The sequence below is a fragment of the Sciurus vulgaris genome (genome assembly GCF_902686455.1).
Source record: "Sciurus vulgaris genome assembly, chromosome: 8".
Classification (NCBI taxonomy): domain Eukaryota; kingdom Metazoa; phylum Chordata; class Mammalia; order Rodentia; family Sciuridae; genus Sciurus; species Sciurus vulgaris.
Window position 1 is genome coordinate 17,909,249 of NC_136468.1, and position 22,322 is coordinate 17,931,570.

Here is a 22,322-nt window from a genome sequence, read left to right on the forward strand (position 1 = left end):
GTATAGTAGGGCCAGTAAAGTAGGTTTCCTTCTAGTTCCTAGACTCTCTTACTCAATCCCAAACTCAAGACCTATTGAAATGGTAACCAGCTGAATCGCCAGGGCATGAGAATCATCCATGTACTTATTCAGTATGTTATTAATTTCCTGTACCATGGAGTTTTCAGAGAAAGCTATAGAATGGATAAAACAAACAGAAAGAAATTTAAAAAAGAAAAACTTGGTTCCCATACTTGTGGCTTAATTGCAGAAATGGAACTTAGACATGTGAAACAACTAAGTAACAATTTTGCAACAACAAATAAACAAATGGAATGCTTCCTACAGACATCTGGTGCCTGTGCTGTTTATAGCCAATTCCAGCGGTGAATAAAAGACATGGAACCAACTGTTTCTGAAGGGAGCACATCCTGGCCTCTGGCAGAAAGGTAGAGGTTTTCTGCCAGGAGGGAACACTAGATGAGGGTTGTTGGTTTTTCTACAAACAGAAAACATCTTCCATGCTAATAGGAGCTTCCAAAAGATTCTACAGCAGATGGAAATAACCCATATACATTCGTGCATGCAATTAGCAGGAACTAATTGAATTTGAGGATTAACTCTGTCATTAGAAACAAAATCTATTTATGTCTTCCATCTATGGTGACAGAGTCTAGAATGGATTTGGCCCAGGTGCTGTTTGAATGTAATATTTAATGGCCTCTGGTGCCACTGATGGATTAATCCCAGTAACAGTGAGATGATAAGCAGGGTGAGATGTGAGCTCTTCACCTTCACTCCGTGTTTCTTCACTGGAGGAAGAGGCTTGGAGGTGGAACGGGAAGAATGTAAACCTGGAGTCCAAGGAGCTGCAGTTTGGTTGAAAGAGAAACATAGTGGGGAAATCAGGGAAGGCTTTTCTCTCACATCTGATTATTAAGGAGACTCTAGGGACAGAGCCCACCTGAGACTGAATTCCTAATTCCACCAACAGGTAAACAGATAATCTTCCCCAAAGAGTTTTGTGAATGCATGACATACATATTGAACAAAACTCAATTGATGGTTTTAAGCACCAACTCTTTTTCTGCTAATGAATGGGAAAAAACAGCCTGGCCACTACAAATGCTGTCCTCACGGTTCCCTTGGCCTGCTCATGACCCCAGTCCTCAGACTTTCCCTCTCCATCACTGTTACTTCCTGCTTGGCACCAGGCAGCTCATACATTCAGCCCCCCAAGAACCCACTTCTCTCGGATCCCTGTGTCCACACGGCCTCTCCTGTCTTCACCTCACCAGGGGCATGCCGTCCAGTCTCTCTACTGTGTGAGCAGCCAGCCATGGTTCACGTGCAACTACCTGTGAAGGCTTCGCTCACAAAGAAACGGAACGCAGTTAAACATTTTGCAGTCATCGTTAAACATGGCAAAGGTCATCCAACACTCAACGGCACAGATAGCCACTGTGAAATATGCTAATTAGGCACAAATGGGAAGCAGCTCAACCAAATGATAGTAACTAATATTATTTTACATACACAAACTGAACGAGTCCAAGATGAGGTGAGAAAAAGGAGAAATTCGAGATTCCTAAGGAACTCTGCATTTTAATCTAGGCCTAGAGGAGGTTTTGACAATAGGGATAAGATATGTGATAAGTTATTTCTTATCCTGAAAGCTAAAATGCTGAGGGATGTTTCAAAGAATCTACTCAAACAGATTTTGATTATTCTTATAATGATATGCAAATCTGTATCAATCAACTCTTACTGCATAGCAAGCCATCTCAAAGCATAGTGGCTTGCAACACAACAATGAGCATTTTGCTGAAAAGTCTGCGTTTTGGGCACGGTTCTGAAGAGAGAGAATGTCTCTCTTCCACTGTTAGCTGTGTGACCCTCTTGAATCCCGACCAGACCCTTGGCTGTATGTGGGCACTGGCTGCAGCTGGGGTCCTCCATTCTTCCCAAGGTGGGCTTCCCAAGGGCTTAAGAGATCACTGGACGAAGTCACATTGCAAGTTGAGAGTTTAGAAAGGAAGATAATGCCCTGCTTGTAGAAAATAACCTGTCACATCACAAACTTGAATTGTGTTGGGTTTTGAGTGGTAGAGTTGGGGACCACTTTCACTTCGTGTTGGGGAATGTTTCTGACCCTGACTGACAGCCTTCTCCGACTGCATTCTGTGTGTGGTATATATGATACATACAGTGCCTGCCATCTGCTTTATGTCATGAATACCTCAGCAGAAAAATAAAAAAGAACTATGAACTACTTCTTTGAAAGAACGATTGCTTAGAGCTGCAGGAAGAAAGGCAAGTATGTGATGTGACAGTTCGTACTTCCTAAAACAGTTACGCCTTGTCTCCTGTCCTGTACACTGATTTTGCAAAGGTATTTTGACACTCTTCCCACTGAGATGTGCAGTCTGTGTCTTTCCTCCTTCAATATAGGCAAGCTTGCAACTTCAGCAGGAAGGGCCTTTTGTGATTTCCAAGGCAAGGCGAGGAGCCTCCACTGGGTTCTCTTGGGCTGGTTGCCTCTGGAAGCCAGCTGCCATTTCCCCAGGAAGCCCCAGCAACCCCTGGGAAGCCCACCTGGGAAGAATGGAGGACCCCAGCTGCAGCCAGTGCCCACACACAGCCAAGGGTCTGGTCGGGATTCAAGAGGGTCACACAGCTAACAGTGGAAGAGAGACATTCTCTCTCTTCAGAACCGTGCCCAAAACACAGACTTTTCAGCAAAATGATCGTTGTTGTGTTGCAAGCCACTATGCTTTGAGATGGCTTGCTATGCAGTAAGAGTTGATTGATACAGATTTGCATATCATTATAAGAATAATCATAAATCTGTTTGAGTAGATTCTTTGAAACATCCCTCAGCATTTTAGCTTTCAGGATAAGAAATAACTTATCACATATCTTATCCCTATTGTCAAAACCTCCTCTAGGCCTAGATTAAAATGCAGAGTTCCTTAGAAATCTCGAATTTCTCCTTTTTCTCACCTCATCTTGGACTCGTTCAGTTTGTGTATGTAAAATAATATTAGTTACTATCATTTGGTTGAGCTGCTTCCCATTTGTGCCTAATTAGCATATTTCACAGTGGCTATCTGTGCCGTTGAGTGTTGGATGACCTTTGCCATGTTTAACGATGACACTGCGTTCCGTTTCTTTGTGAGCGAAGCCTTCACAGGTAGTTGCACGTGAACCATGGCTGGCTGCTCACACAGTAGAGAGACTGGACGGCATGCCCCTGGTGAGGTGAAGACAGGAGAGGCCGTGTGGACACAGGGATCCGAGAGAAGTGGGTTCTTGGGGGGCTGAATGTATGAGCTGCCTGGTGCCAAGCAGGAAGTAACAGTGATGGAGAGGGAAAGTCTGAGGACTGGGGTCATGAGCAGGCCAAGGGAACCGTGAGGACAGCATTTGCAGTGGCCAGGCTGTTTATTCACGTTCGTTGTAACAAGAAACATTGTGCTTAAAACCCTCAATTAAGTTACTTCACTTTGTGTGTATGTCATACAATTTTGAAACACTCGTGAGGTGTTGTTTTACATTTTTGTCATCTGGCTCCAAGAAAAACAAAGGAGAAACAACGTATTATATTGAAGGAACTGGACCTGGGGAGAAGGGAGGTTGGTCAGTAAATGAAATAAAAGTCTTTTGTGTCTGTGCTCCTTCGCTAACTATCTGTGTGATCCCAGGAATGTCTCTTCCCATCCCAAGTCCCTCTATTCACATCTAAGTCAGAAGAGCATTAGACTGAGGACAATAGCAAGTCTAGAACAAAAAGCGTAAGTACTTGTAAGTGGATAGTTTAAGGTTATAATTCTTGCTTTGCACATGAAAAACTTGAGTAAAAACTCTGCAGAACTTGCCAAATCCAAATATACTTAGATTCTCAGTGAATCATCTATTTTTCCCCCATTTTTCCACAAGCCATTGTTTCTTCAGTAGGTTTTGTTTTGACTTTTAATTTTTTTTCTGCAATAGTTTTTTTTTTAAAAAGTGAAGGACTGCTACCAAAATCAGGTGACAATCAATTCAGTAAGAGAGTTACTTTACAAGTTGAAAAATAACTGGATATGAAAGATTAAAGTTTTAAAAGTAGTCATACGTGCACAGGTTTTGGTTGTACTTTATATACGTAATGTAGTTATTTTAGTTGACTTATTGCAAGTCCAACATACTGTAAATGTGACTTTGACACTTTCTATAGACTTTTTATTCCTAACAACTTTAATCTGCATATCAGAGATCATAACCTTAAACTATGCCTTCAGAAGTAGTCATATGCCAAATTCTAGTGATAGAATTATCCTTAGTCTAAAATAATTGTTTTTCTACAGAGCCAGGTGAGAGCATCAGGGCTTTCACACAGTTCTGCAGAGATGACCCTGAGGTCAGGTTCTCTGTATCTTGAGTGTGTTTGTAAAACAGAGACCACAGAAGAACTCTTTTAATCTTCCAAGAGAGAACTGAAGCTTAGTAAGCTGTCTTGCCCATGGTCCTAGTTAGCTAAGGACTTAAACCCAAGCCATCTGAATCCTTAGTCAATGACAAAATATCTCTTCCTAATTATAGTCAGGTCTTATTTTGTACTTTGTGGAGTTTTTTCTGAGCCCAGCTGCATCCCCACCACCTTGAACAGGGCTGTTCTGAGAGAAAGGAGAATGGCTCTAGATCAGTTCCTGCTGCTGTACTAACAACATACCATAGATGAGTTGATGTATACCTAGTAGACATTTATTTTCAGGGTTCTAGAAGCTGTGAAGTCCAATATCACAATGCCAGTAGATTCAGTATCTCATAAAGACTTTCTCTGATTCCAAGATGGCACTTCTCACTGCCTTCTCAAGGTAGCCAAGAGGGGAAAAGCTGTGTCCTCACAAGGTAGAAAAGATGGAAGGGCCAGGCAGCTCTCTGAAGTCTCTATCACGAGGGCATCAATCTCTTTCAAGAGGGTGGAGCCCTCATAACTGAATCACTTCCCCAAATGTCCCCACCTCCTAATTGGTCCTCAACAATGGGAATGAAGTTTCAACATAATTTTAGAGGGATATAAACAATGGAATCATTGAGGTTTTCTTCTGCCTTTCTTGATTCCATGTGACAGAAGTCAACTTTTCCTTCCACACACCAGGTCTGAGCACATCCAGACTCTTAGGAATCCAGGCTTTAACAAAGAGAGTCTGTGAGAGGGAAGGCAGGCAGTTGCCCCTGGCGTCCGCAGGGTTCTGTCTTGGGATGTGCAGTGGGCAGCAATTTATTTGAAGTCATAGCATGGAAGGAAAAAATATACCACTGCATGTGGACCCATGATGAAACTTCCAACCCCTAAAAAATGACAAATGTCCTCTCATTCTCCACCCCTTACACTCCTGTCTTCCTACAAAGGAAGAAATTATGTGATTTCATTTTCCAGGAAACTTATTATTCATCTATTCAATAACCTTTTCGTCCTGTTAACAATTTAACTTCCCTTATTTCTAGAAGTTTGAAGCCTTGTTTCTTTAGTGGAAGGAGTTTTGGAAAAGACAAAAAGGAAAGCTCAGAGCTCAAGAAATGAAGAATAATACTGTAATCATAACAACTCATTATTTGTTTTCAAGCTTGATCTTTCAGAAGGTTATTATCTGGAGTTGAATACTAATGGATTCAGGTTCTCTTTATGCAGAGATCTTAAACAACAGTGTTCATAAGGAAGGACATTAATCAGGAGAGAGAAGTGAGCCTTCTTCCTAATAATGTTTGCATAATAGCTACCCTTGGGTATATTGCTTGACTTAAAAATAAATATTCATGCTTTCCATATTCAGTACAATGGAGATTATTTGTGGTTATGATTCTGTTATATGATTCTCTAGGTATTCATTGGGACATCAAACTAGGAGGCTGTTGGACCCTAACAAACATAAATAACAATGCTTGTGAATGTCCTGGGGTAAAAGTGGAAAGAGGCTCTACTGTGGGCAATCTGGGGGAATGAGCTTAAGAGCAGGCCATAACTGTTTTCAAAAGGGGAGGAGCAGAATCAGACTGACCTGCGTAAGGACATTTATTCGCTCCCTTGATTTACATTTAACTCTTCCATAGCTTCTCAACACCTACAGGGTAGAATCCAAGTGCCTCATCCTGGCATATGGAGTGGCTTCTGTGATACTCTGTAGCATGTGAGCTGAGACCACTTCTTTTATGGGGAGTGGGGGGGGGGGGCAGGAAGGGGATATCAGGGATTGAACTCAGGGGCACTTGACCCCTGAGTCACATCCCCAGCCCTATGGTGATTTTATTTAGAGAAAGAGTCTCACTTGAGTTGCTTAGGGCCTTGCTTTTGCTGAGACTGTGTTTGAACTCGTGATCCTCCTGCCTCAGCCTCCCAAGTCACTGGGATTACAGGTGTGCGCCACTGCACTGGCCTGAGACATTTCTGATGTGACAATGTAGAGCTCTTTGCAATTTCCTTAGACACCACAGCTTTTAACTACCATGTCTTTGTTCACATCCTTCCTTCATTCTGCAAGGGTTCCAAACCTTCTTTGCTAATTAATTGAATTTATCACAAATGAGTTGGCCTACACTAACTCCAAGAAGTTTTTATTTTTTTTTAACTAAACCACTAGCTAATAAGTTTTAACCCAGCCTCTCATATTGATTGATTGATTGAGATCCATAAAGCTTTCACCTGAGGAATTCCTTCATGATCTTGATTTATTGTTTACATGCTGCACATTTTATTATGCAAGTGTTTTAATTAATTCATTTTTTCTTTTCTTCTTTCTCTATTTTCTCTCTTTTTGTTTTTTATCATTTCTCCAATTTTATTCTTCTTCATCAATTTTTTTTTTATTTTTATAGATTGCATTTTGATTCCTCGTACACAAATGGGGTACAACTTTTCATTTCTACTCTTTTTTTTTTTTAAGAGAAAAGGTTTGAATATGATCTGCTTTGTGAGTTACAGGGCCATATATTAACTACTCCTCTGAGTCATTTTCTGACTTTATTTCCTTCATACTCTGAATATTCTACTGCAACCAAGGGAACATCCTGTAGCATAAAAGTCCAACTGATTTGTTCCCTCAGTTCTGCGACTGCTAACTCTTCTTCCCGTGCTCTGCTATAGGGTTTACATCGTGAAGCTAAGTGCCATCCATGGCTTTTTATCTGTGCTTCTCAGTCTGTTGGGTGCTATGTTAACAGAGCTGTCTGTCCAACTTCCCTTGTCAAGTTTACCCTCACTGGAAGACTCTTTCTCAAACGTCCACATGTCTTTTTCATGTACTTACGTGCAGCGAAAGAAGTCCTGAGAATTACGTCTTCTGTTTATACAACCAGTCCACGAAACTCTTTTTGAACTTTGATCCTTGGTGTGAAGGTGAGCAGTATACCTGTTAATGAGAAAACTCGAAGACTGAATACCTTCCTAAATTTATGGGCCCAATAAATTGCGGAGTTAGAATCAGACCCAGTCCAGTACTTTTTCCCACAGTGCTACACACCTGGCACCCCCATTTTCTACCACCAGGTACCTACCTTCTACAGAGACCAGTAGAGCTCTGTGCACAGAGAGCTCATGGGGGCACTGGACAGCGGCCTGGACTGGACAGGGACCTGCCTGATAATGCTGTCCGGGCCTCTACTTGCTGTGTGCCCCTAGAGAGTCACTTAATTTCAGATGCCAAGGTCCCTACTTCTAAAACACAGAGTGAAGCAGGATGCTTCCTGAGGTTCTTTTGACAATGATCTTATTCCCTGTGTGTCACGTTCACCTCTCTCCCTTCCCACTACTTTCCTTTCCTTTCTTTCTTTTCAGTCAACTCAATAACTAACTGGTAGGCATCTACCATGTGCTGGATTCATAAGAAGATGGAAAGACACCCTCGGACGGTTTCAGATGGAGAGGAATCTTTCCTCCCTCCCTTTCCCATTTTCCATTGTCCTCCATTTTCCTCCCTGCATCTTCCTACCATCTATTTTCAACTTGCCTCCTCATCACCATAGCTTTTACAGGCTTCAGCTAAAGGTAGATGCTCAGGCCTGTGCCACTGAGAGAGTTCCACATGGCCCTTTGCATCTGCTCACCCAGGACTCTACAAGGAGCCTTAGAAAGCCTTGAGGGCTTTGCTCAGGGGCACCAGGGCTCCATGTTCTTTGTTGCATAGTACTTCACTTTTGGTTAACTCTACCTGAGAAATTACTCAAGCAAGAAGAATAAAATGCCACTTTGCAAAATAAATTTACATTATTTTTCTTCTAAAATTTTGTGACTTCAAAACCTGAATATCTATGTTTGAGTAGTTTCAGAATTGACATGATATTTTTTTAAGAGGATTCTTTCCATTATGGTGTAAATGGCTCCCTATAAGAACCATAATTGTCTTCAGACACACATAGAGTTTTCCCTTTTGTCAATCACGTTTTCTTATTTCCTTTCCATATCCCACATGAGGTGCATAAATCATTAGGTATGATTAAAATAGAATGGTTTCCTCTGTTGTCTCTAGTCTCTTAATATCAACAGCAGTGAGTTTTCAATCAAAATGACTGGTGATTTCTTCAACACAAAGAGAGCTAAGGAGAAGGAAATGGAAGAAGGGACTAGCCATGATTAGACACTTCCTCAGCATCTATGGCTAATTAGGGACACCCACAGGACTTTTAGCCTCCCATAAGGTTAAGACTTTCTTCTTTACATTTGTGGAAACTGAGGCTCAAGGGGTTAAAATAATTCACCCACTGTTCCACAGCTCCTTGGTGTCCGACCTAAGATTTGAATCCAAGCTGTGCAACTCTAAATTTCATGCTGTCTTTGCTGCACTGGAGCAGGACAGTTTCTCCCCAAAGCTCCAGAATAGTGGATGAGACGGGTGCCTGGGCGGGGAATGGCTGAGGAGGACCTTTCTCTGTCTGACTAAGACTCAACCGTGGGCGTGCTTCTTTCTCCAGGTTCTCCCCAAACAGACCGCCGTAGACCGCCTCTTCAAAACACGCACCTGACTTTTTGTAAGATTTTAAAGAGAGGGTCTTCTACTAATGGACATCTCTTTTTTGTCTTTTGCAGCAATTTTGCAGGCAGTAATAGCTGGTGATCTTATGAAGGTAAGCAATCTCTCTTCTCAAATTTGGTGACTTGTTAGGAATTTCCAGTCAACGTTATTGTTCACCAGATCTTGTTTTCAAGATCTTGTATATGGATTATCCCCCCCGCTGTCTGCACTGGCTGAGAAGAAGGAAGAAGGATATGGTTGAGAACAGAGCAGGGAGAGAGGGGAGTCCTCATAGTCTCTCTGTATTCCTACTGGCAAAGGCGCTGAGTGCCTGGATTCATTACCATGAAGCACATGCCCAGGATCCCCAGCCACAGTGCCCAGAGTTCCTGCTCTTTATAAGCTGACATTTGAGAAATTAAAGAATTTCTTTTCAGACAGGTATTGAATGAATACATTTGAAAGAATAACCTGGACAATAGCCAGAAATGCATCCTCCGGGATAGTGCTCACATCTTCCATTGTTACAGTTCTGTGCTAAAAAACCCCAAGACTGACTGGTCCATTTTGAACATTTTACCTGTGTACCCTCTGGTAAATTTAGTTCCAAGGAAAGGAAATGGTCACTGCTGCCTTGGGAGTGACTATAAATTCTGAAGTCAGACTGCCTGCCTGAGTTCAGACCTTGGCTCTACTATTCGTTACATTTGAGATTTTGTGTCATTTTTGAATTCTCTCTGTGTCTCAGTTTCTTCATCCATAAAACAAAATAATAATATTGCCCCTTTCTTTGGTTTACCGTGAGGATTGAATGTAATCATGCATGTAATATTGTCACGATCATCTGCATTACAGAGAAAGGGATCTAAAATGTTAGCTATTTTACGCATATTCTTGTGTTAATCATCTTTTAACAGCTAAACGTGATAGGGATAAAAATGTGCATTATATAATATCACCCATGAGTGTTCTCAAAAGTCTGTTTGGTCTCATATCATTTCCAGGCATGAGGACTCACGACTGCCCATATGTCCCTGTATTACTCCAGAGGTGCTGACCTGCTCTATGGTCAACTGCCTCAGGGTGGAGTCTGTGCCTTACCCATCAGCAGAGTAGGAAAGTTCCAGGGTAGATTGACTACCCATGTGCCTTAGAAGAAAACTGAGAAATACCTTTCTTTAAGTACATATATTGGACAGATCAAGGAATACCTGTGCTATGTTTTCATCAGGTTACTCGCAGGATAATAGAAGAAGGTTGTAAATATATTGGTCAACTGCCACCTGTGGTCACATAATTCTGAAAATGGTACCTGTGCTAGTGCCCAGATCATAGTGACACTAGAATTAGTACCCAGGGGATTAGTGTGCCCCTAAGCAGTGTAACTATGAGTTCATTGCTTTTGCCAGCAATGAACTGCACCGTCCTATACCTGTAAGGACTTCTGGTAGACCTGGTGGGAAGTAAAGAAGAGAGCAAGGCAGATCCTTGCCCTTGGAGAACCTCTCAGCCAGAACATTTGCAAAGCACCACACATCTGAAACCTTTTCACTTTATTTTCTGTGTGCTTTTAGTTAGGCAGCTGCATTCCAGGTCCTCGAATATCACCATACATTTGTAGTAATTAGCAGAGTATAATTTGAAATACAGGAAATCACTACATCCCACTGATTGTCTTCCTACATTCTATAGTATAATGATGTCCTAAATGGCTAAAACGTGACTTACTAACAACTTATTTACTGAGGGATGAAATTTAGGGGCTAAATTTTTTTTTTCAGCCTTTTTCTTTTGTACATTTTTTTCCTTTCTTATCTTCTCAATCTTCTGTTTCTCTCTCCTGCATAGAAAGTACAATACAAATTAAATATTAAACTGGTTGTGTGTGTGTGTGTGTGTATGAGAGAGGGAGGAAGAGAGAAAGACTGAGAAGAGAAGATCCCAGGAACCACTCGGGGGTGTGCTATCACACGTAGCTCCTGTATGGCTGGGCTGCATGAGGTGTTTGTGAGCTAACTTGGTAGTCCCAGTGTCTAAAAGCCCTGAGAAAGGCAGGGTCAAGGCAGCTGGGTGGCTGGCTCTGGCTGGCTCTGTGCTCCCATCCAGCCTTTCTGAATCTACCCACAAAGAAAGGTTGCCACTGGAGTTGAACAGAGCAGGACACTCTTAGATGGTGAGAGAAGGGTGTTGGCTGCTTCTTTCCATCCTCTTGCCCCGCAGTTTAGGGCTGGAGATCCCCACGAGCCCCTCACCTCCATTCAGCCATCATTGATCTGTTTTCTAGGCAGGATTGCATGGCTTCTTTTGCATCCCACTTTGTGGCCACCTAGTGTCCCTCTGCTAACCCAGTAGCGTCCCACTCCACCACTCCAATTCTTTACACCTATGTCTTCCCAGCGGATTGGGAGGCCTACAGACCAATGACTGAGTCATGTTCAACTTTGTTTCTGTGTTCCCTTCGCTGATGACTGGCTCAGTTATTCATCCTCAGACTACCCTCGAGAAGCTTCAGGAAAGCTCTTCCTGTCCGAATATTCCGCAGTTTGGAGAACAGGGACCCGTTCGCACTTTCTGTAACGTTCAACAGCTCATGAACCTAGACTGCCTCCTCATTTAGCCACCTTACTCTTAGTCTGCCAGATGTTCCCCCATCAATCTTTCCTCCCATGGGAACTACATTCTTTTCTCCATCGTTTGTTTTCATCCCACAAATCATCTAACTTTTCAGGGTATATGCTGGATGATCATCAGAAGGCCTCAGGCCAGGCTGCAGGTCTGGATGAGCAAGGCAGCATGCACAGTGGCTGTATGCATGTGTGCATGGGAATGCTTGTGTTCAGGAAAATGAGACGCAGCTCTTCTACTTGGTAGTTAGATTCATGATTAAAGAAAAGCTTAAGGACACAGGAAAGGAGCTTAGCTATCAGCCATGTGTTCTTTTTGCAATAATTATTCTCTCACTTGAAAAAGTACTGAGCCAACCTAGGGAAGGGAAGTCTTTGCTGTCTTCTCTACCCCTCACTCCTGTGGGACAGAGACTAGAACTTAGAAGAGAAAAAGAGAACAGCAATTAAGAATGTTTCAGTTTCCTTGGGCCATTCGATACCTCAGACCTTCACTAGGGCCAGGTGAGACACCAGCCAACTACGTGAGTGATATCACAGTCCCAAAATGCCACTTCATCTCTGACATTTTTCTAGGTCCTCTGAGGCTGGAAACATTTGTGGTTTGCTTCATTACTCTTATTTTATGACCATTCAGCTGTTCTCCTTGTGAATTCTGCCTGAGCCTCTTTCCACACTTCTCTCTTTCAGCTGATAGAAAGTTATAAAAATGGAGGCAGTCTGCTGATCCAGGGACCAGACCACTGTTCACTGCTGCACTACGCAGCCAAAACTGGCAATGGGGAGATTGTGAAATACATCCTGGACCACGGTGAGTAGGCACAAGAACTTACCAAAGACCGCTCGTGCATGAAGTAGAGGCATCTTCTAGGTTGACATTCAGACAGGTTGTCTTCACAATGAGAAAGAAAGACTGCCAGTTCCATTTTAACTGAGTCTCCCAGCTTATTTGAGGCAGCCAGGTTGCAGATCACTGGTACTTATGGGTCATCTTAACCAAGTAATTAATAGAAGCCGTCAGCATATGGAAATCCTTGTAGGCTATTTTTGGCTCATTGATTTTTAAAAACATAGGACATGGTGGTGAACTCCTGTAATCCCAGTGACTCAGGAAGCTGAGGCAGGAGGATTGCAAGTTCAGAGCCAGCCTCAGCAAAAGCAAGGTGCTAAGCAACTCAGTGAGACACTGTTTCTAAATAAAATACAAAAGAGAGCTGGGGATGTGGCTCAGTGGTTAAGCACCCCTGGGTTCAATCCCCAGTACACGCCCCCCCCAAAAAAAAATATAAAGGACAAAATCAAATGCAGTCTGGCATAATGTGTTTTATTTTCATAAAGCATTTTTTCATGTAAATTAACTGATTGAGATCAACTACCTAATCAATATATGTAGTTGATCATTCTGAGGACTTATGGCTATGATTTTTTCATCTTTCTAATTTCTCAGTTTCTTCTGTTTGAATCCCATTCATCTTTTCAAGTCATGCTTTATTCTCTTTGAAATGCCTGGTACTCTTGTGTCCCCTGGCCAGCCATACTCACCTCCCAGAACATTTCCTCAAGGGATCATTTGCTGGATGTGGCAAGCTCTAGAGCACCTGTCTCTAAAAGCCTGTTAGAAGCATTAATACAGATGATGAATATCAAGCCTCTCTCATTACGTTAGTTTCTCATGTTTACTGTGTTTCTAGAAATAAAGAACAGGAAAAGTGGAAGGCTGGGCAGGGGAAGGGAGGGATGGATGGTGGGGTGGGGAGGTCTGCCTGGCTAGGCTAGTTGAAAGGAGAAGGTGGGAAAGCTCACTGTGTCTGAAGACAGGTCCACCGAGATCGTGGAAGACTTTCTTTGAGTGCTGATAGTGAGTGTGGGGCCTATTCAGTTTGCACCCAAATTCAGGTTGTAGATAGTAGCAGATTAGAGCTTTGTTTAGAGTTTGTTAATTGGTTGAGTGTTTATGCTCATGAGAAAAAAGAAACAAACTCAAGATTCCCAGTCATTCTATAACTTCACTCACAGGAAAGAGTTCCCAAGGCCTCAGAGGATGTCCTTTGTTCTTGTCCCACCCGAATCTCCAATGGGCCAGGAGATGCCTGGGAGAAAGACTGAAGATAGTGAAGTAAATAGATCTCTTCTGACTGAAAAACAAATCTTTCCACTGTCAGTCCAAGAATCACTGCATTTTTGATGGACGGCATTTTTAATTAATCTTTACTATTGTAGCTGAACAATGAAAATTCATTTGCAATTGATCTGTATTGAAATTCATTTTTTTCATTCTGGTATACATTACCGATTATTTTTAATCATCCGTCTCCTCATTTCTATTTACTTAGGAATATGAACGTGAAATATTTTGACATAGTCACTTGGTCCTGGAAGAGCTAAGTGCTCATTTGTTTTCGTAACATCTTCAGTTGCTGATACAGTGTATAGTAACCTGTGCATTGAAGTTGAAAACTGTCTTTGCAGAACCATACATCTCTTTTAAATTATAGAAACCCCTTTAAATCATCCTGTTTTTGAACTCAGGAACAAGTAAATGAAAACCTTACTCTATCTCTGCTCTGTAATCACCTTCTTAATGGGGTCTCTGCTGATTGAAATAGTCTCTCCTAACCTAGTACTGGTGACAACTCTGGAATCACCTGGCCTGACCGAAGTGAAGGAGCCTTTTCTAAAGGGCTTCCAGAAGCCCTTTAGGTTGTTTACCAGGCTATGGCATCATATTTAAAGATAAGCAACATGTTTACAGTAGGTAAGTCTGATCAATTTGAATCCATATAAATAAAAAACTAAATGAGTGAAATTTCTATGCTATGCCAAAGATCAAGAGAACACATCCCCCTAGTTCTTGAATGCAGCAAGTCTCTTGATTCTTTTTTAATTTTTTTACAACTTGATCCACGTTGGTCCATGTCTTTCCTGCAGCTTCAGATACTATAAATCCAAAACTGTTCAAAGGCCTGAGAAAGGTCCTGAAGAACCAGCGGGCCCCTTTCAAGGTGGCACTCTGTGTGGCCCTCGGGTGATTCATGGCTCAGGGCATCTTTACTGTTCTAAGTCCCTCACCATCTGCTGGGCCTGCTTCTTCAGGGGGCATTTAGGGTAAGGACCAAGAAAACACCTGCTGGATGGGAGCCATGAGAGGAGGTTGTCTTCCAGGTCAGGAGGATCAGCAGCATATTCCTCTTCGAAGGGCTCTTTCAAAGGGCCGAGGGCTGCAGGAAGTGAGATGTGTGTTGTGTTCTGAAAACGCCACGGGAGGCCCCTTCCTTTGGCCTTCTTCTCTCACACATACAGCATGCTGCTTTCCTTTATGAAAAACTGGAATCTGGGCATTTAGAGGGTTGAAAGAGAACCAAGGAGGAAGAGAGCTAACAATTCCAGAGACAGGGCAGAGGCTAAGGATGCAGGGATTCCAGCTGAGATTCCCCATGGTGGCTCCCGCTTTTCAACTCCTTTCAGCCACCATTTTTGGGGCTCCCTCCCCCTAGTTTACCCCTCCCAGAGACTTTTGTGTTGTTTTGTTCCAATCCTCACCCTACGCAAAATTCTTTTTATTCTCCCCATGCCTACCCCATTGCCCCCCACTGTTTTTCCTGATAGAAATCTCACTCATGCATTTCCTTTTTGATTTCAATGGGTTATTTTGTCTTCCCTCTTTTTCTGCCTTCAATCTTTCTTTTCTTTTCTTTTCTTTTTTTTTTTTTTTTTTTTTTTTAACCCCCTTTTCTCAGCCTCTGGTCCCAGAGAGAAACGACCACCTTCCCGCTGGGCCGGGATGACAGTGCTGTTAGCATTCCCAGTGCCAGCTCTCCCCACATCTGTGCAGCCTTTGTCCCGGGGCAGAGGAGGATTTGGAATGGTCTGCTGGCAGTGTCAGGGAGACTAATGGGAAATGAGTCCTGAGAGAGAGGGAGAAAGGGAGAGAGGCCATGGGGAGGTGGAAGGAATAGCAAAGGGGATTTGGATGCATTGGTGTGGGAAGCAAATTTAATTTAATGCATGATACAAAGGGCACCTCGTATATAACACAAATGCAATATGGGCGATAGAGTTAGAGTCACACCAGCAAGGACCAGGGCGGCCCAGAGAAGAGCCCATGGACTGAGTCCTTGCAGTTAGGAAAGCTTGACTCCTTACCACCATGAAAGATTTGTGGAGTTTTGCCTCCTTTCATGTTCTCCGGACTTCGCCTGCATACTGATGTATATTTCCCCTTAATAGATTGTTCTTTACTTTCCAGGCCATTTCCCACATGGTACAGTCCTTTGAATCCATGTTTCAATTATGGATAGTTCTCTGAGGAAAAAACATATTGTCTGTGAACTAATATGATTTAAACATGTCAATCATTCATTTAAAAAAATGGTCTCAGACACTTTTGAGGAAAAACGTTACAGCAATCATCACATTAAGGTTTATTGTGCTAGATGCTAAGTGTATTAGCATGTTTAATTCTTTCAACAATTCTTCCCAGTAAGTGAGTTCTCATGTCCATTTGACTGAGGGTGAAAACGGAAGCAGCATGAGGTTAGGTTATTTGCCCAAACTCATGCATATATATGATATCGTCTCTGCCCTCTGAATTTCTAACGATAGCAAGAGACATGAGTTAAGGACAAATAACCAGGAGGTAGAGGCTGCATGTAAGTGTGCTATGCTGGGTTCCAGTGTCAACAGGTACAGGGTTCAGGAAGAACAGGGAAAAAGTGACGAGAAATGTATACCCATACTTATTTGTTAGAGATTTTCCTTTGCTTTGGGGTATAGATCAGTTGTGAGATAGAATGTGAGTGGGAAGGCAGACACCCAAAATTTCCTTTTATATTCTGGGAACAATAGCCAGCTCTCTGCTGACAAATTTTCTTTAGGGGAGAAGACATGGAATCCACAAAAGGAATTTATGCATATGTAAAGTAAGCCCCAAACCCAAATACTGCTTGTTGTGTAAATTGAAGAAATTTAGGCTTTATTCTTTTTCTCTCCTTTCTCCTTTTTTTTTTTTTTTGTCCTTTTTAATTAGTGAGATTCAATCTTCTAAAAATTGTAGGTACTATTTTATTTTATTTTATTTTATTTTATTTTATTTATTTATCTTGGTACCAGGGATTGAACCCAGGAATATTTAACCACTGAACCACATCCCCAGGCCTTTTTATTTATTTATTTATTTTGTGATAAGGTCTTGCTGATTTCCTAAGGCCTTGCTAAGTTGTTGAAGCTGGCTTTGAACTTGTGATCCTCCTACCTTAGCTTCCCAAGCCACTGGAATTACAAGCCTGCACCACTGCACCTGGTTTAGGGCCTATTTTTTTGTATATATTTTTTTCTTCAAGAAAAATTTTGTGACCTTTGTTGATTATGTTCATCTCTCTGACCACCCCAAATCTTGCACAAGATGACTAAACAGCACAGACTGGTGTAAAAGCAAGGCCCCGATAGGGTAGTGCAGAACACACCAACTGGGATATCACACCTGTATCAGGATTCAACCTCGGCAGCCACTCTTCCTGTGTCTTACTGTGTAGCCCTTTCTTGCTAACACAGTGCAAACATAGGCCTTTGAAAGCAGGCTCAAAAAATGATGAGAAAATGTACCTGTGCTATTAAAAGCAGTTCCCCACTGCCATTTGTAATGAGCTGGCTGCCACCTTCCCCTTCTTTTTCGTTGGCCATTTGCTTGCCAGCGCACAAAATGTTCCAGGGGTCTGGGGATGTAGCTCAATGGTAGAGCACCTGCCTATCATGCACAGGCTCTGGGGACTGGGTTTGATCCCCAGCACTTAAAAAAAAAAAACAAAAAACGTTGGTATTCTGTGATTGGGTTAATGGAAGGAGAAAGGACTTAGGGGTTAAATAAATTGATCATTCCAAGTCATACCCAAACCATTAACTGGAGTTTCTTTAGATGTTAATTAAGAGCAAGTGACTGTTTCAGTGTCAGTACCTCTTCTCTGGCCACAGGCATGCCAGAAGCATGAACTGGAAAATCAACCCTGGAATAACTGAGTTGGCTGCACTTTTAATGATTTTGGTCAGATATTGTGAGGCACAATGTCCTTTCTTTTCCTTATTCCCACCATCAGATTGTCAAACCATTGCTGTAATGAATTGAAACATTTCATGTTCCCTCCCATGCAGAGAAGCTTGGACCCTGGAGGTCCCTGGACCCATTGTGGAGATGCAGCTCTGAGAGCATTGATTGACAGGACTGAATAGAGAAGAAAGTGAAAGAGGCCTCTGCTGCCTCGGTAGGGGTACAATTAGCAGTAATGATGGGGGCACAACTACTGGTGAGGCCAGGCTGTTCGTGTTCCTGGAATTCCTTTAACAATGATTGGATTTAAAGGTTTGCTGAAGGTGTCTGGGGCCCTTCAGAAGGTCCATGGGGCCAGTGAGCCTTCTTGCTGCTGATCCTGTTGAGGGTGACCTGTCAGCAACTGAAAAGGCCTGGAGTGCTTGGTTCTCTGACATACAACTTGCGTCTAAGAGGGGCTTCAAATGCAAGTGGGAGTGAAGTGGCCCTTCTGTGTCACCTTCCTGCACTGATGTCTCGTTTTGATTGTTGTGATCAGCTATATTATGCTAGAGAACAGGACAGTTTTCACTGCCTAAAGTTTAGGTGGTGCTTATGGTGGGCCAGGCACTGTTATAAGCACATTCTGCATATTGACTCAGGAAACCTCACAACAACCTTTGAGAGTACTATTAATCCAGCTTTGCATACGTGACAACCAAGGCATCATGAACTTGTCCAACATCCAGTGTGTGTTAGAACTGAGTTTTTGAACCAAGAGGGAAAACACCAGGAGCCTCACTCCTAATCTCTGCCCTAGTCTGCTTTGGATGTGTGTATGGGATGGAGGGAGAAGGATTATCATCCTTGTTTCCTCTGGATCATTATACTGAGGAACAGAAGTACACCACAGTGAATCCCACCATCGTGTGCATCCGTAAGACTGGGATCCTAATTAGAATATGATATATTCCATGTTTGTATAATTATATCAAAATGGATTCTACCATCATGTATTACTAAAAAGAACCAATAAAAAATAATATTCTCAAATATTTAAAAATGAGTTAGGTCTTTGTTGAATCTTTCATATAAGGTACATGATAGATACACAAACAATAAAAGCATTTTGATACTCAAGAGATTTATAATAATTTAAGAGATAAAGCATACATTTGAAAAGCAAATTCATAGCACAGGGTAGAACCAAGGAAACATCATGGGAATTCAGAGATCACAGATTACCTCTTCAGAGGACTTTGTCATAGACAGGGCTTTGAAAAATGTGTTGGATTTGGGTCTGAGGTTGGAAAAGGACAGGTTGCCCTGGGTAGGGAGCGAGGGGAGCTCCCAGAGTTTGCATAGTCAGTTGTGCCCTTACGAGTTCAGCTGAGGTGAATAAATGAAACTTAAAGTGCCAGTGAAGGAAGGATTGGGTTGTAAACTTCATCACATACTTGGGAATGAACAGTAGATAATGGATGGAAACTTGGAAAGCCAGGTGATAAAGACCATTTTTTAAAAATTAGACACAATACCTTCATTTATTTATTTTGGTTTTATATGGTGCTGAGGATCGAACCCAGTGCCTCAGAGGTGTTAGGCAAGTGCTGTATCACTGAGCCACAAACCCAGCTTCCCATTTTATTTTTTTTTTAAATAACAGTTTCTTCATGTAATTACATTCCAGGCAGAGACCTGTTAGGAAGCCTATTTATCAATTAGAATAAAAGGAAAAAGAGGAGGGAGGGAAGGAGAGAGAGAGAAAGAGAAATCAGGAGGAGACTGGGGATGTGGCTCAGCAGTAGAGGGCTTGCCTAGCTAGCATGCCTGAGGCTCTGCATACCATCCCTAGTGTTGCTTAAAGAAATAAAAAGAAAAAAAAAAGATTCACCTGATCTCAGTGGACAGAAGTGAAAGCAAGGAGATAAAGAGGATTTAGCTCCTGGATGAACAGGATTGTGAAAATTTGATGACATTGCAGTCATTTCTTTGGTGAATAGCATTCATGGTTAGAAACTTAGAATCTCTTCCCCCAATTTTTGATTTTTAATAATACTGATCCCCACCAATACAAAGACAAATAACATGCACAATACCTAAAATTGTATTTGGTGCTCTCTGCCACATTTGTTCATTCAGCCAAATATTTAAGTATTAGCCTGGCACCAAGAAGGACACAGTGGTAGAAAAAGCACAGGCCAAATCTTCCAGAGGTTTACTGGAGTCTAGGATGAGAGACAAGTCAGTAGGTGATTTTAGAATGCTTGATCAAACCTCATGCTTAATAATGCCGTGGCATATCCCCACTTGCCTTGGACGGTCCCAGGTTAGATGATAAATCGTACTACCCAACTCAAGTTGAGGCACAGGGTCACACATGAAATGAGGGGTCATGGAGGTGGGGTCTTTAATGCAATTTGTGCAGTGAGGTCAGAGGGGACTTTGTGTAGGAAAAGGGACTCCAGATTGAAGGATAAGGGGTTTGAGGGAAGGAAACAGTGGTCGGAAGGCAGAACAGTGGACATTCCAAGCAGTGTTTTCAGATTGGACATGTGAATTAGTAAACAAAGCATCAAGAAAAGGCAAACTCATTGTTTATTTCAATTTCTAATGATGATCTATAATCATTTATAGGTATCATAACATTTTTTTAAAGGTCTTAGGAGGGAAGTTTTACACAGAGTAAAACTTTACCCTTTTTCTAATATACAGCCATTGGACCAAATGATGTGTACAGTGTTTTCAGTTGTCACATTGTACTGTGGGAGGTCCCATCTAATAATCCTGTAGCTGGAGAATGAGAAACATTCCTTAAAGCCCAACTCATTGACCCTTGTCTCTCTGGTCAGCCACTTAATCAATTTTTAGCTCTTCCCTTCCAGTTAATTTTATTTCTTCAACTTGATCAAAAGTCCCTTGGCAGCAGAGACTATATCATCTTTTGTGTCAGCCATTCTGTCCATTATTGGCTCTAGGTTGGGAGATCGGTGATCATGAGGCAGAGGAGTTCTTGTTTTTTTTTTTTTTGGTCTCATTATTCCTATTGCCTAATGACTCTTTGAAAATACATCTTTCTAAGGCTTTTTGATTCTGTAACGGCAGTTTCTCTGTTAATGTTTAGTTTGGGAACACATTTATGATGGGAATCTTGCTTTCTTCTTGTCTAGGACCTTCTGAACTATTGGACATGGCAGACAGTGAAACGTGAGTGTTACCTTTTCATTGCATAGTCTCAATTATTTTCTTCACAACATACCTAGGAGAAGACTAAACTCTGTAAGACATATGAGATTATTTTAATTTCATTGCTTAAAAGTCCACTTAGAACTGTATTTATAACTGTATTTATAATCTGAATTTAAAAATTTATGATAAAAATTAATGACAGATGTCATAATGACTGCATGAGCAGACATGCTAGTCATTGTTTAGAGCTTCCAACAAGATACTTTCTTGCTGGTGCATCTTGAACAGCTGATAAGTCTAAATAAATGCATTTACCTTTGTATTTATCCGCTATGTTTATTCTTTCTCACCTGAGGTTTGTGAGAAATGGAGTCCTGGTGCCCAAAGGCATCTGTTGTTCGTAGATTCTGTCAGTCTGTCATGGGACAAGTCACATCCCCCACTGGAAAACTGAGCACAGAGTAGCTAAAGTGGTCATCAGCTTTGGATGGTCCCAAAGCTGATGTTTGTTTACAACTTTCTTATTCCACTGCCAAGCAAAATACCTACTGCCTTACCAACAGGAACAAAGGAAGGCTAAACCAGTACTCCTCAAAGTCGTGTGGGAAACACTAGAGAATTTTAAGGAAATTCAGTAAGAGATAAAGAAGGTGGGGCAGAGAGAAACGAGCTGGTGAGCAGCTAATAGGTAGAGAGCGGAAGTGGGAATGGATAGAGTGGAGGACCAGTGGGGAGGAGGGAGACAGCTGTGAGTTACTGGATGCAGCCATTACTCTGCAGAGCTGGTGCACAGACAGGGATGTCCCGCTGGCACTGAAGTGAGTTTTACTGCCACTAACCCCCATTTGCCTTCTCTATGGGTTGCATTTGATTTATTTTTATTTTTATTTTTTATGAAGCTCTATGGTACTAAGCATCTTTTTACTCTGGAACTCAGAATGGTAATATATTCCTCCCTAGGCTGCCTGTCACAGATGGAGACAAGTCCACTGTCCTCACCCCTCCCACACTGAGAGGCTGGTCTCAGGCCTGCTGCCCACTTGGAGATCTTGGGTCCCTGAAGGTCTCCATGAGCCTCCCACATGCCCTCTGGGGCTGCCTCTCCTTCCACCTGCCACTCACACAGAACCCAAAGTGGGCTGAGCAGAGTGGAGGCCAATCTTTTTCTTTCAAGTTAGATTTTCTAGGGTTATTTTTTTGAAGGATCAACCAGGCATTGTGAGGTGTGACAGAAAGGCAGGGGACTTTCACGTGGCTCTCTGTGCCTTCCATACAATGCCTTTCGTGCTGTGCCCAAACAGATGCATAGAGAATTACCTTGGTGTTCAGACAAATCCATGCAATCAGTCTGTTTGACAATGCCATCAAGTATATGCTAAGTCAAGTTTAAAAAAAAAGTCACTCAGCCTAGTTAACCAATACTGTGTGGAAAAAAGACTGGAACCACATACAGTGGTCAATTGATGATAAAGTAAATTTTTAGATACCCCCTTGCTCACCTTCCCAGAAATTTCCCAGCAG

The 22,322-nt window shown here is 42.1% G+C and overlaps 1 protein-coding gene across 3 annotated transcripts in view; it reads left to right on the top strand.

Moving 5' to 3' along the window:
- The window catches only part of DGKI (diacylglycerol kinase iota), a 432,523-nt gene that overhangs the window by 403,410 nt on the left and 6,791 nt on the right, over positions 1-22,322 (top strand). For all 3 annotated transcript variants that reach the window (XM_079150095.1, XM_079150096.1, XM_079150097.1), the window contains 3 exons: positions 9,044-9,081; positions 12,284-12,404; positions 20,783-20,819. In XM_079150095.1, coding sequence (XP_079006221.1) covers positions 9,044-9,081; positions 12,284-12,404; positions 20,783-20,819 — 196 coding nt within the window. The remainder of the gene's footprint in view (positions 1-9,043; positions 9,082-12,283; positions 12,405-20,782; positions 20,820-22,322) is intronic.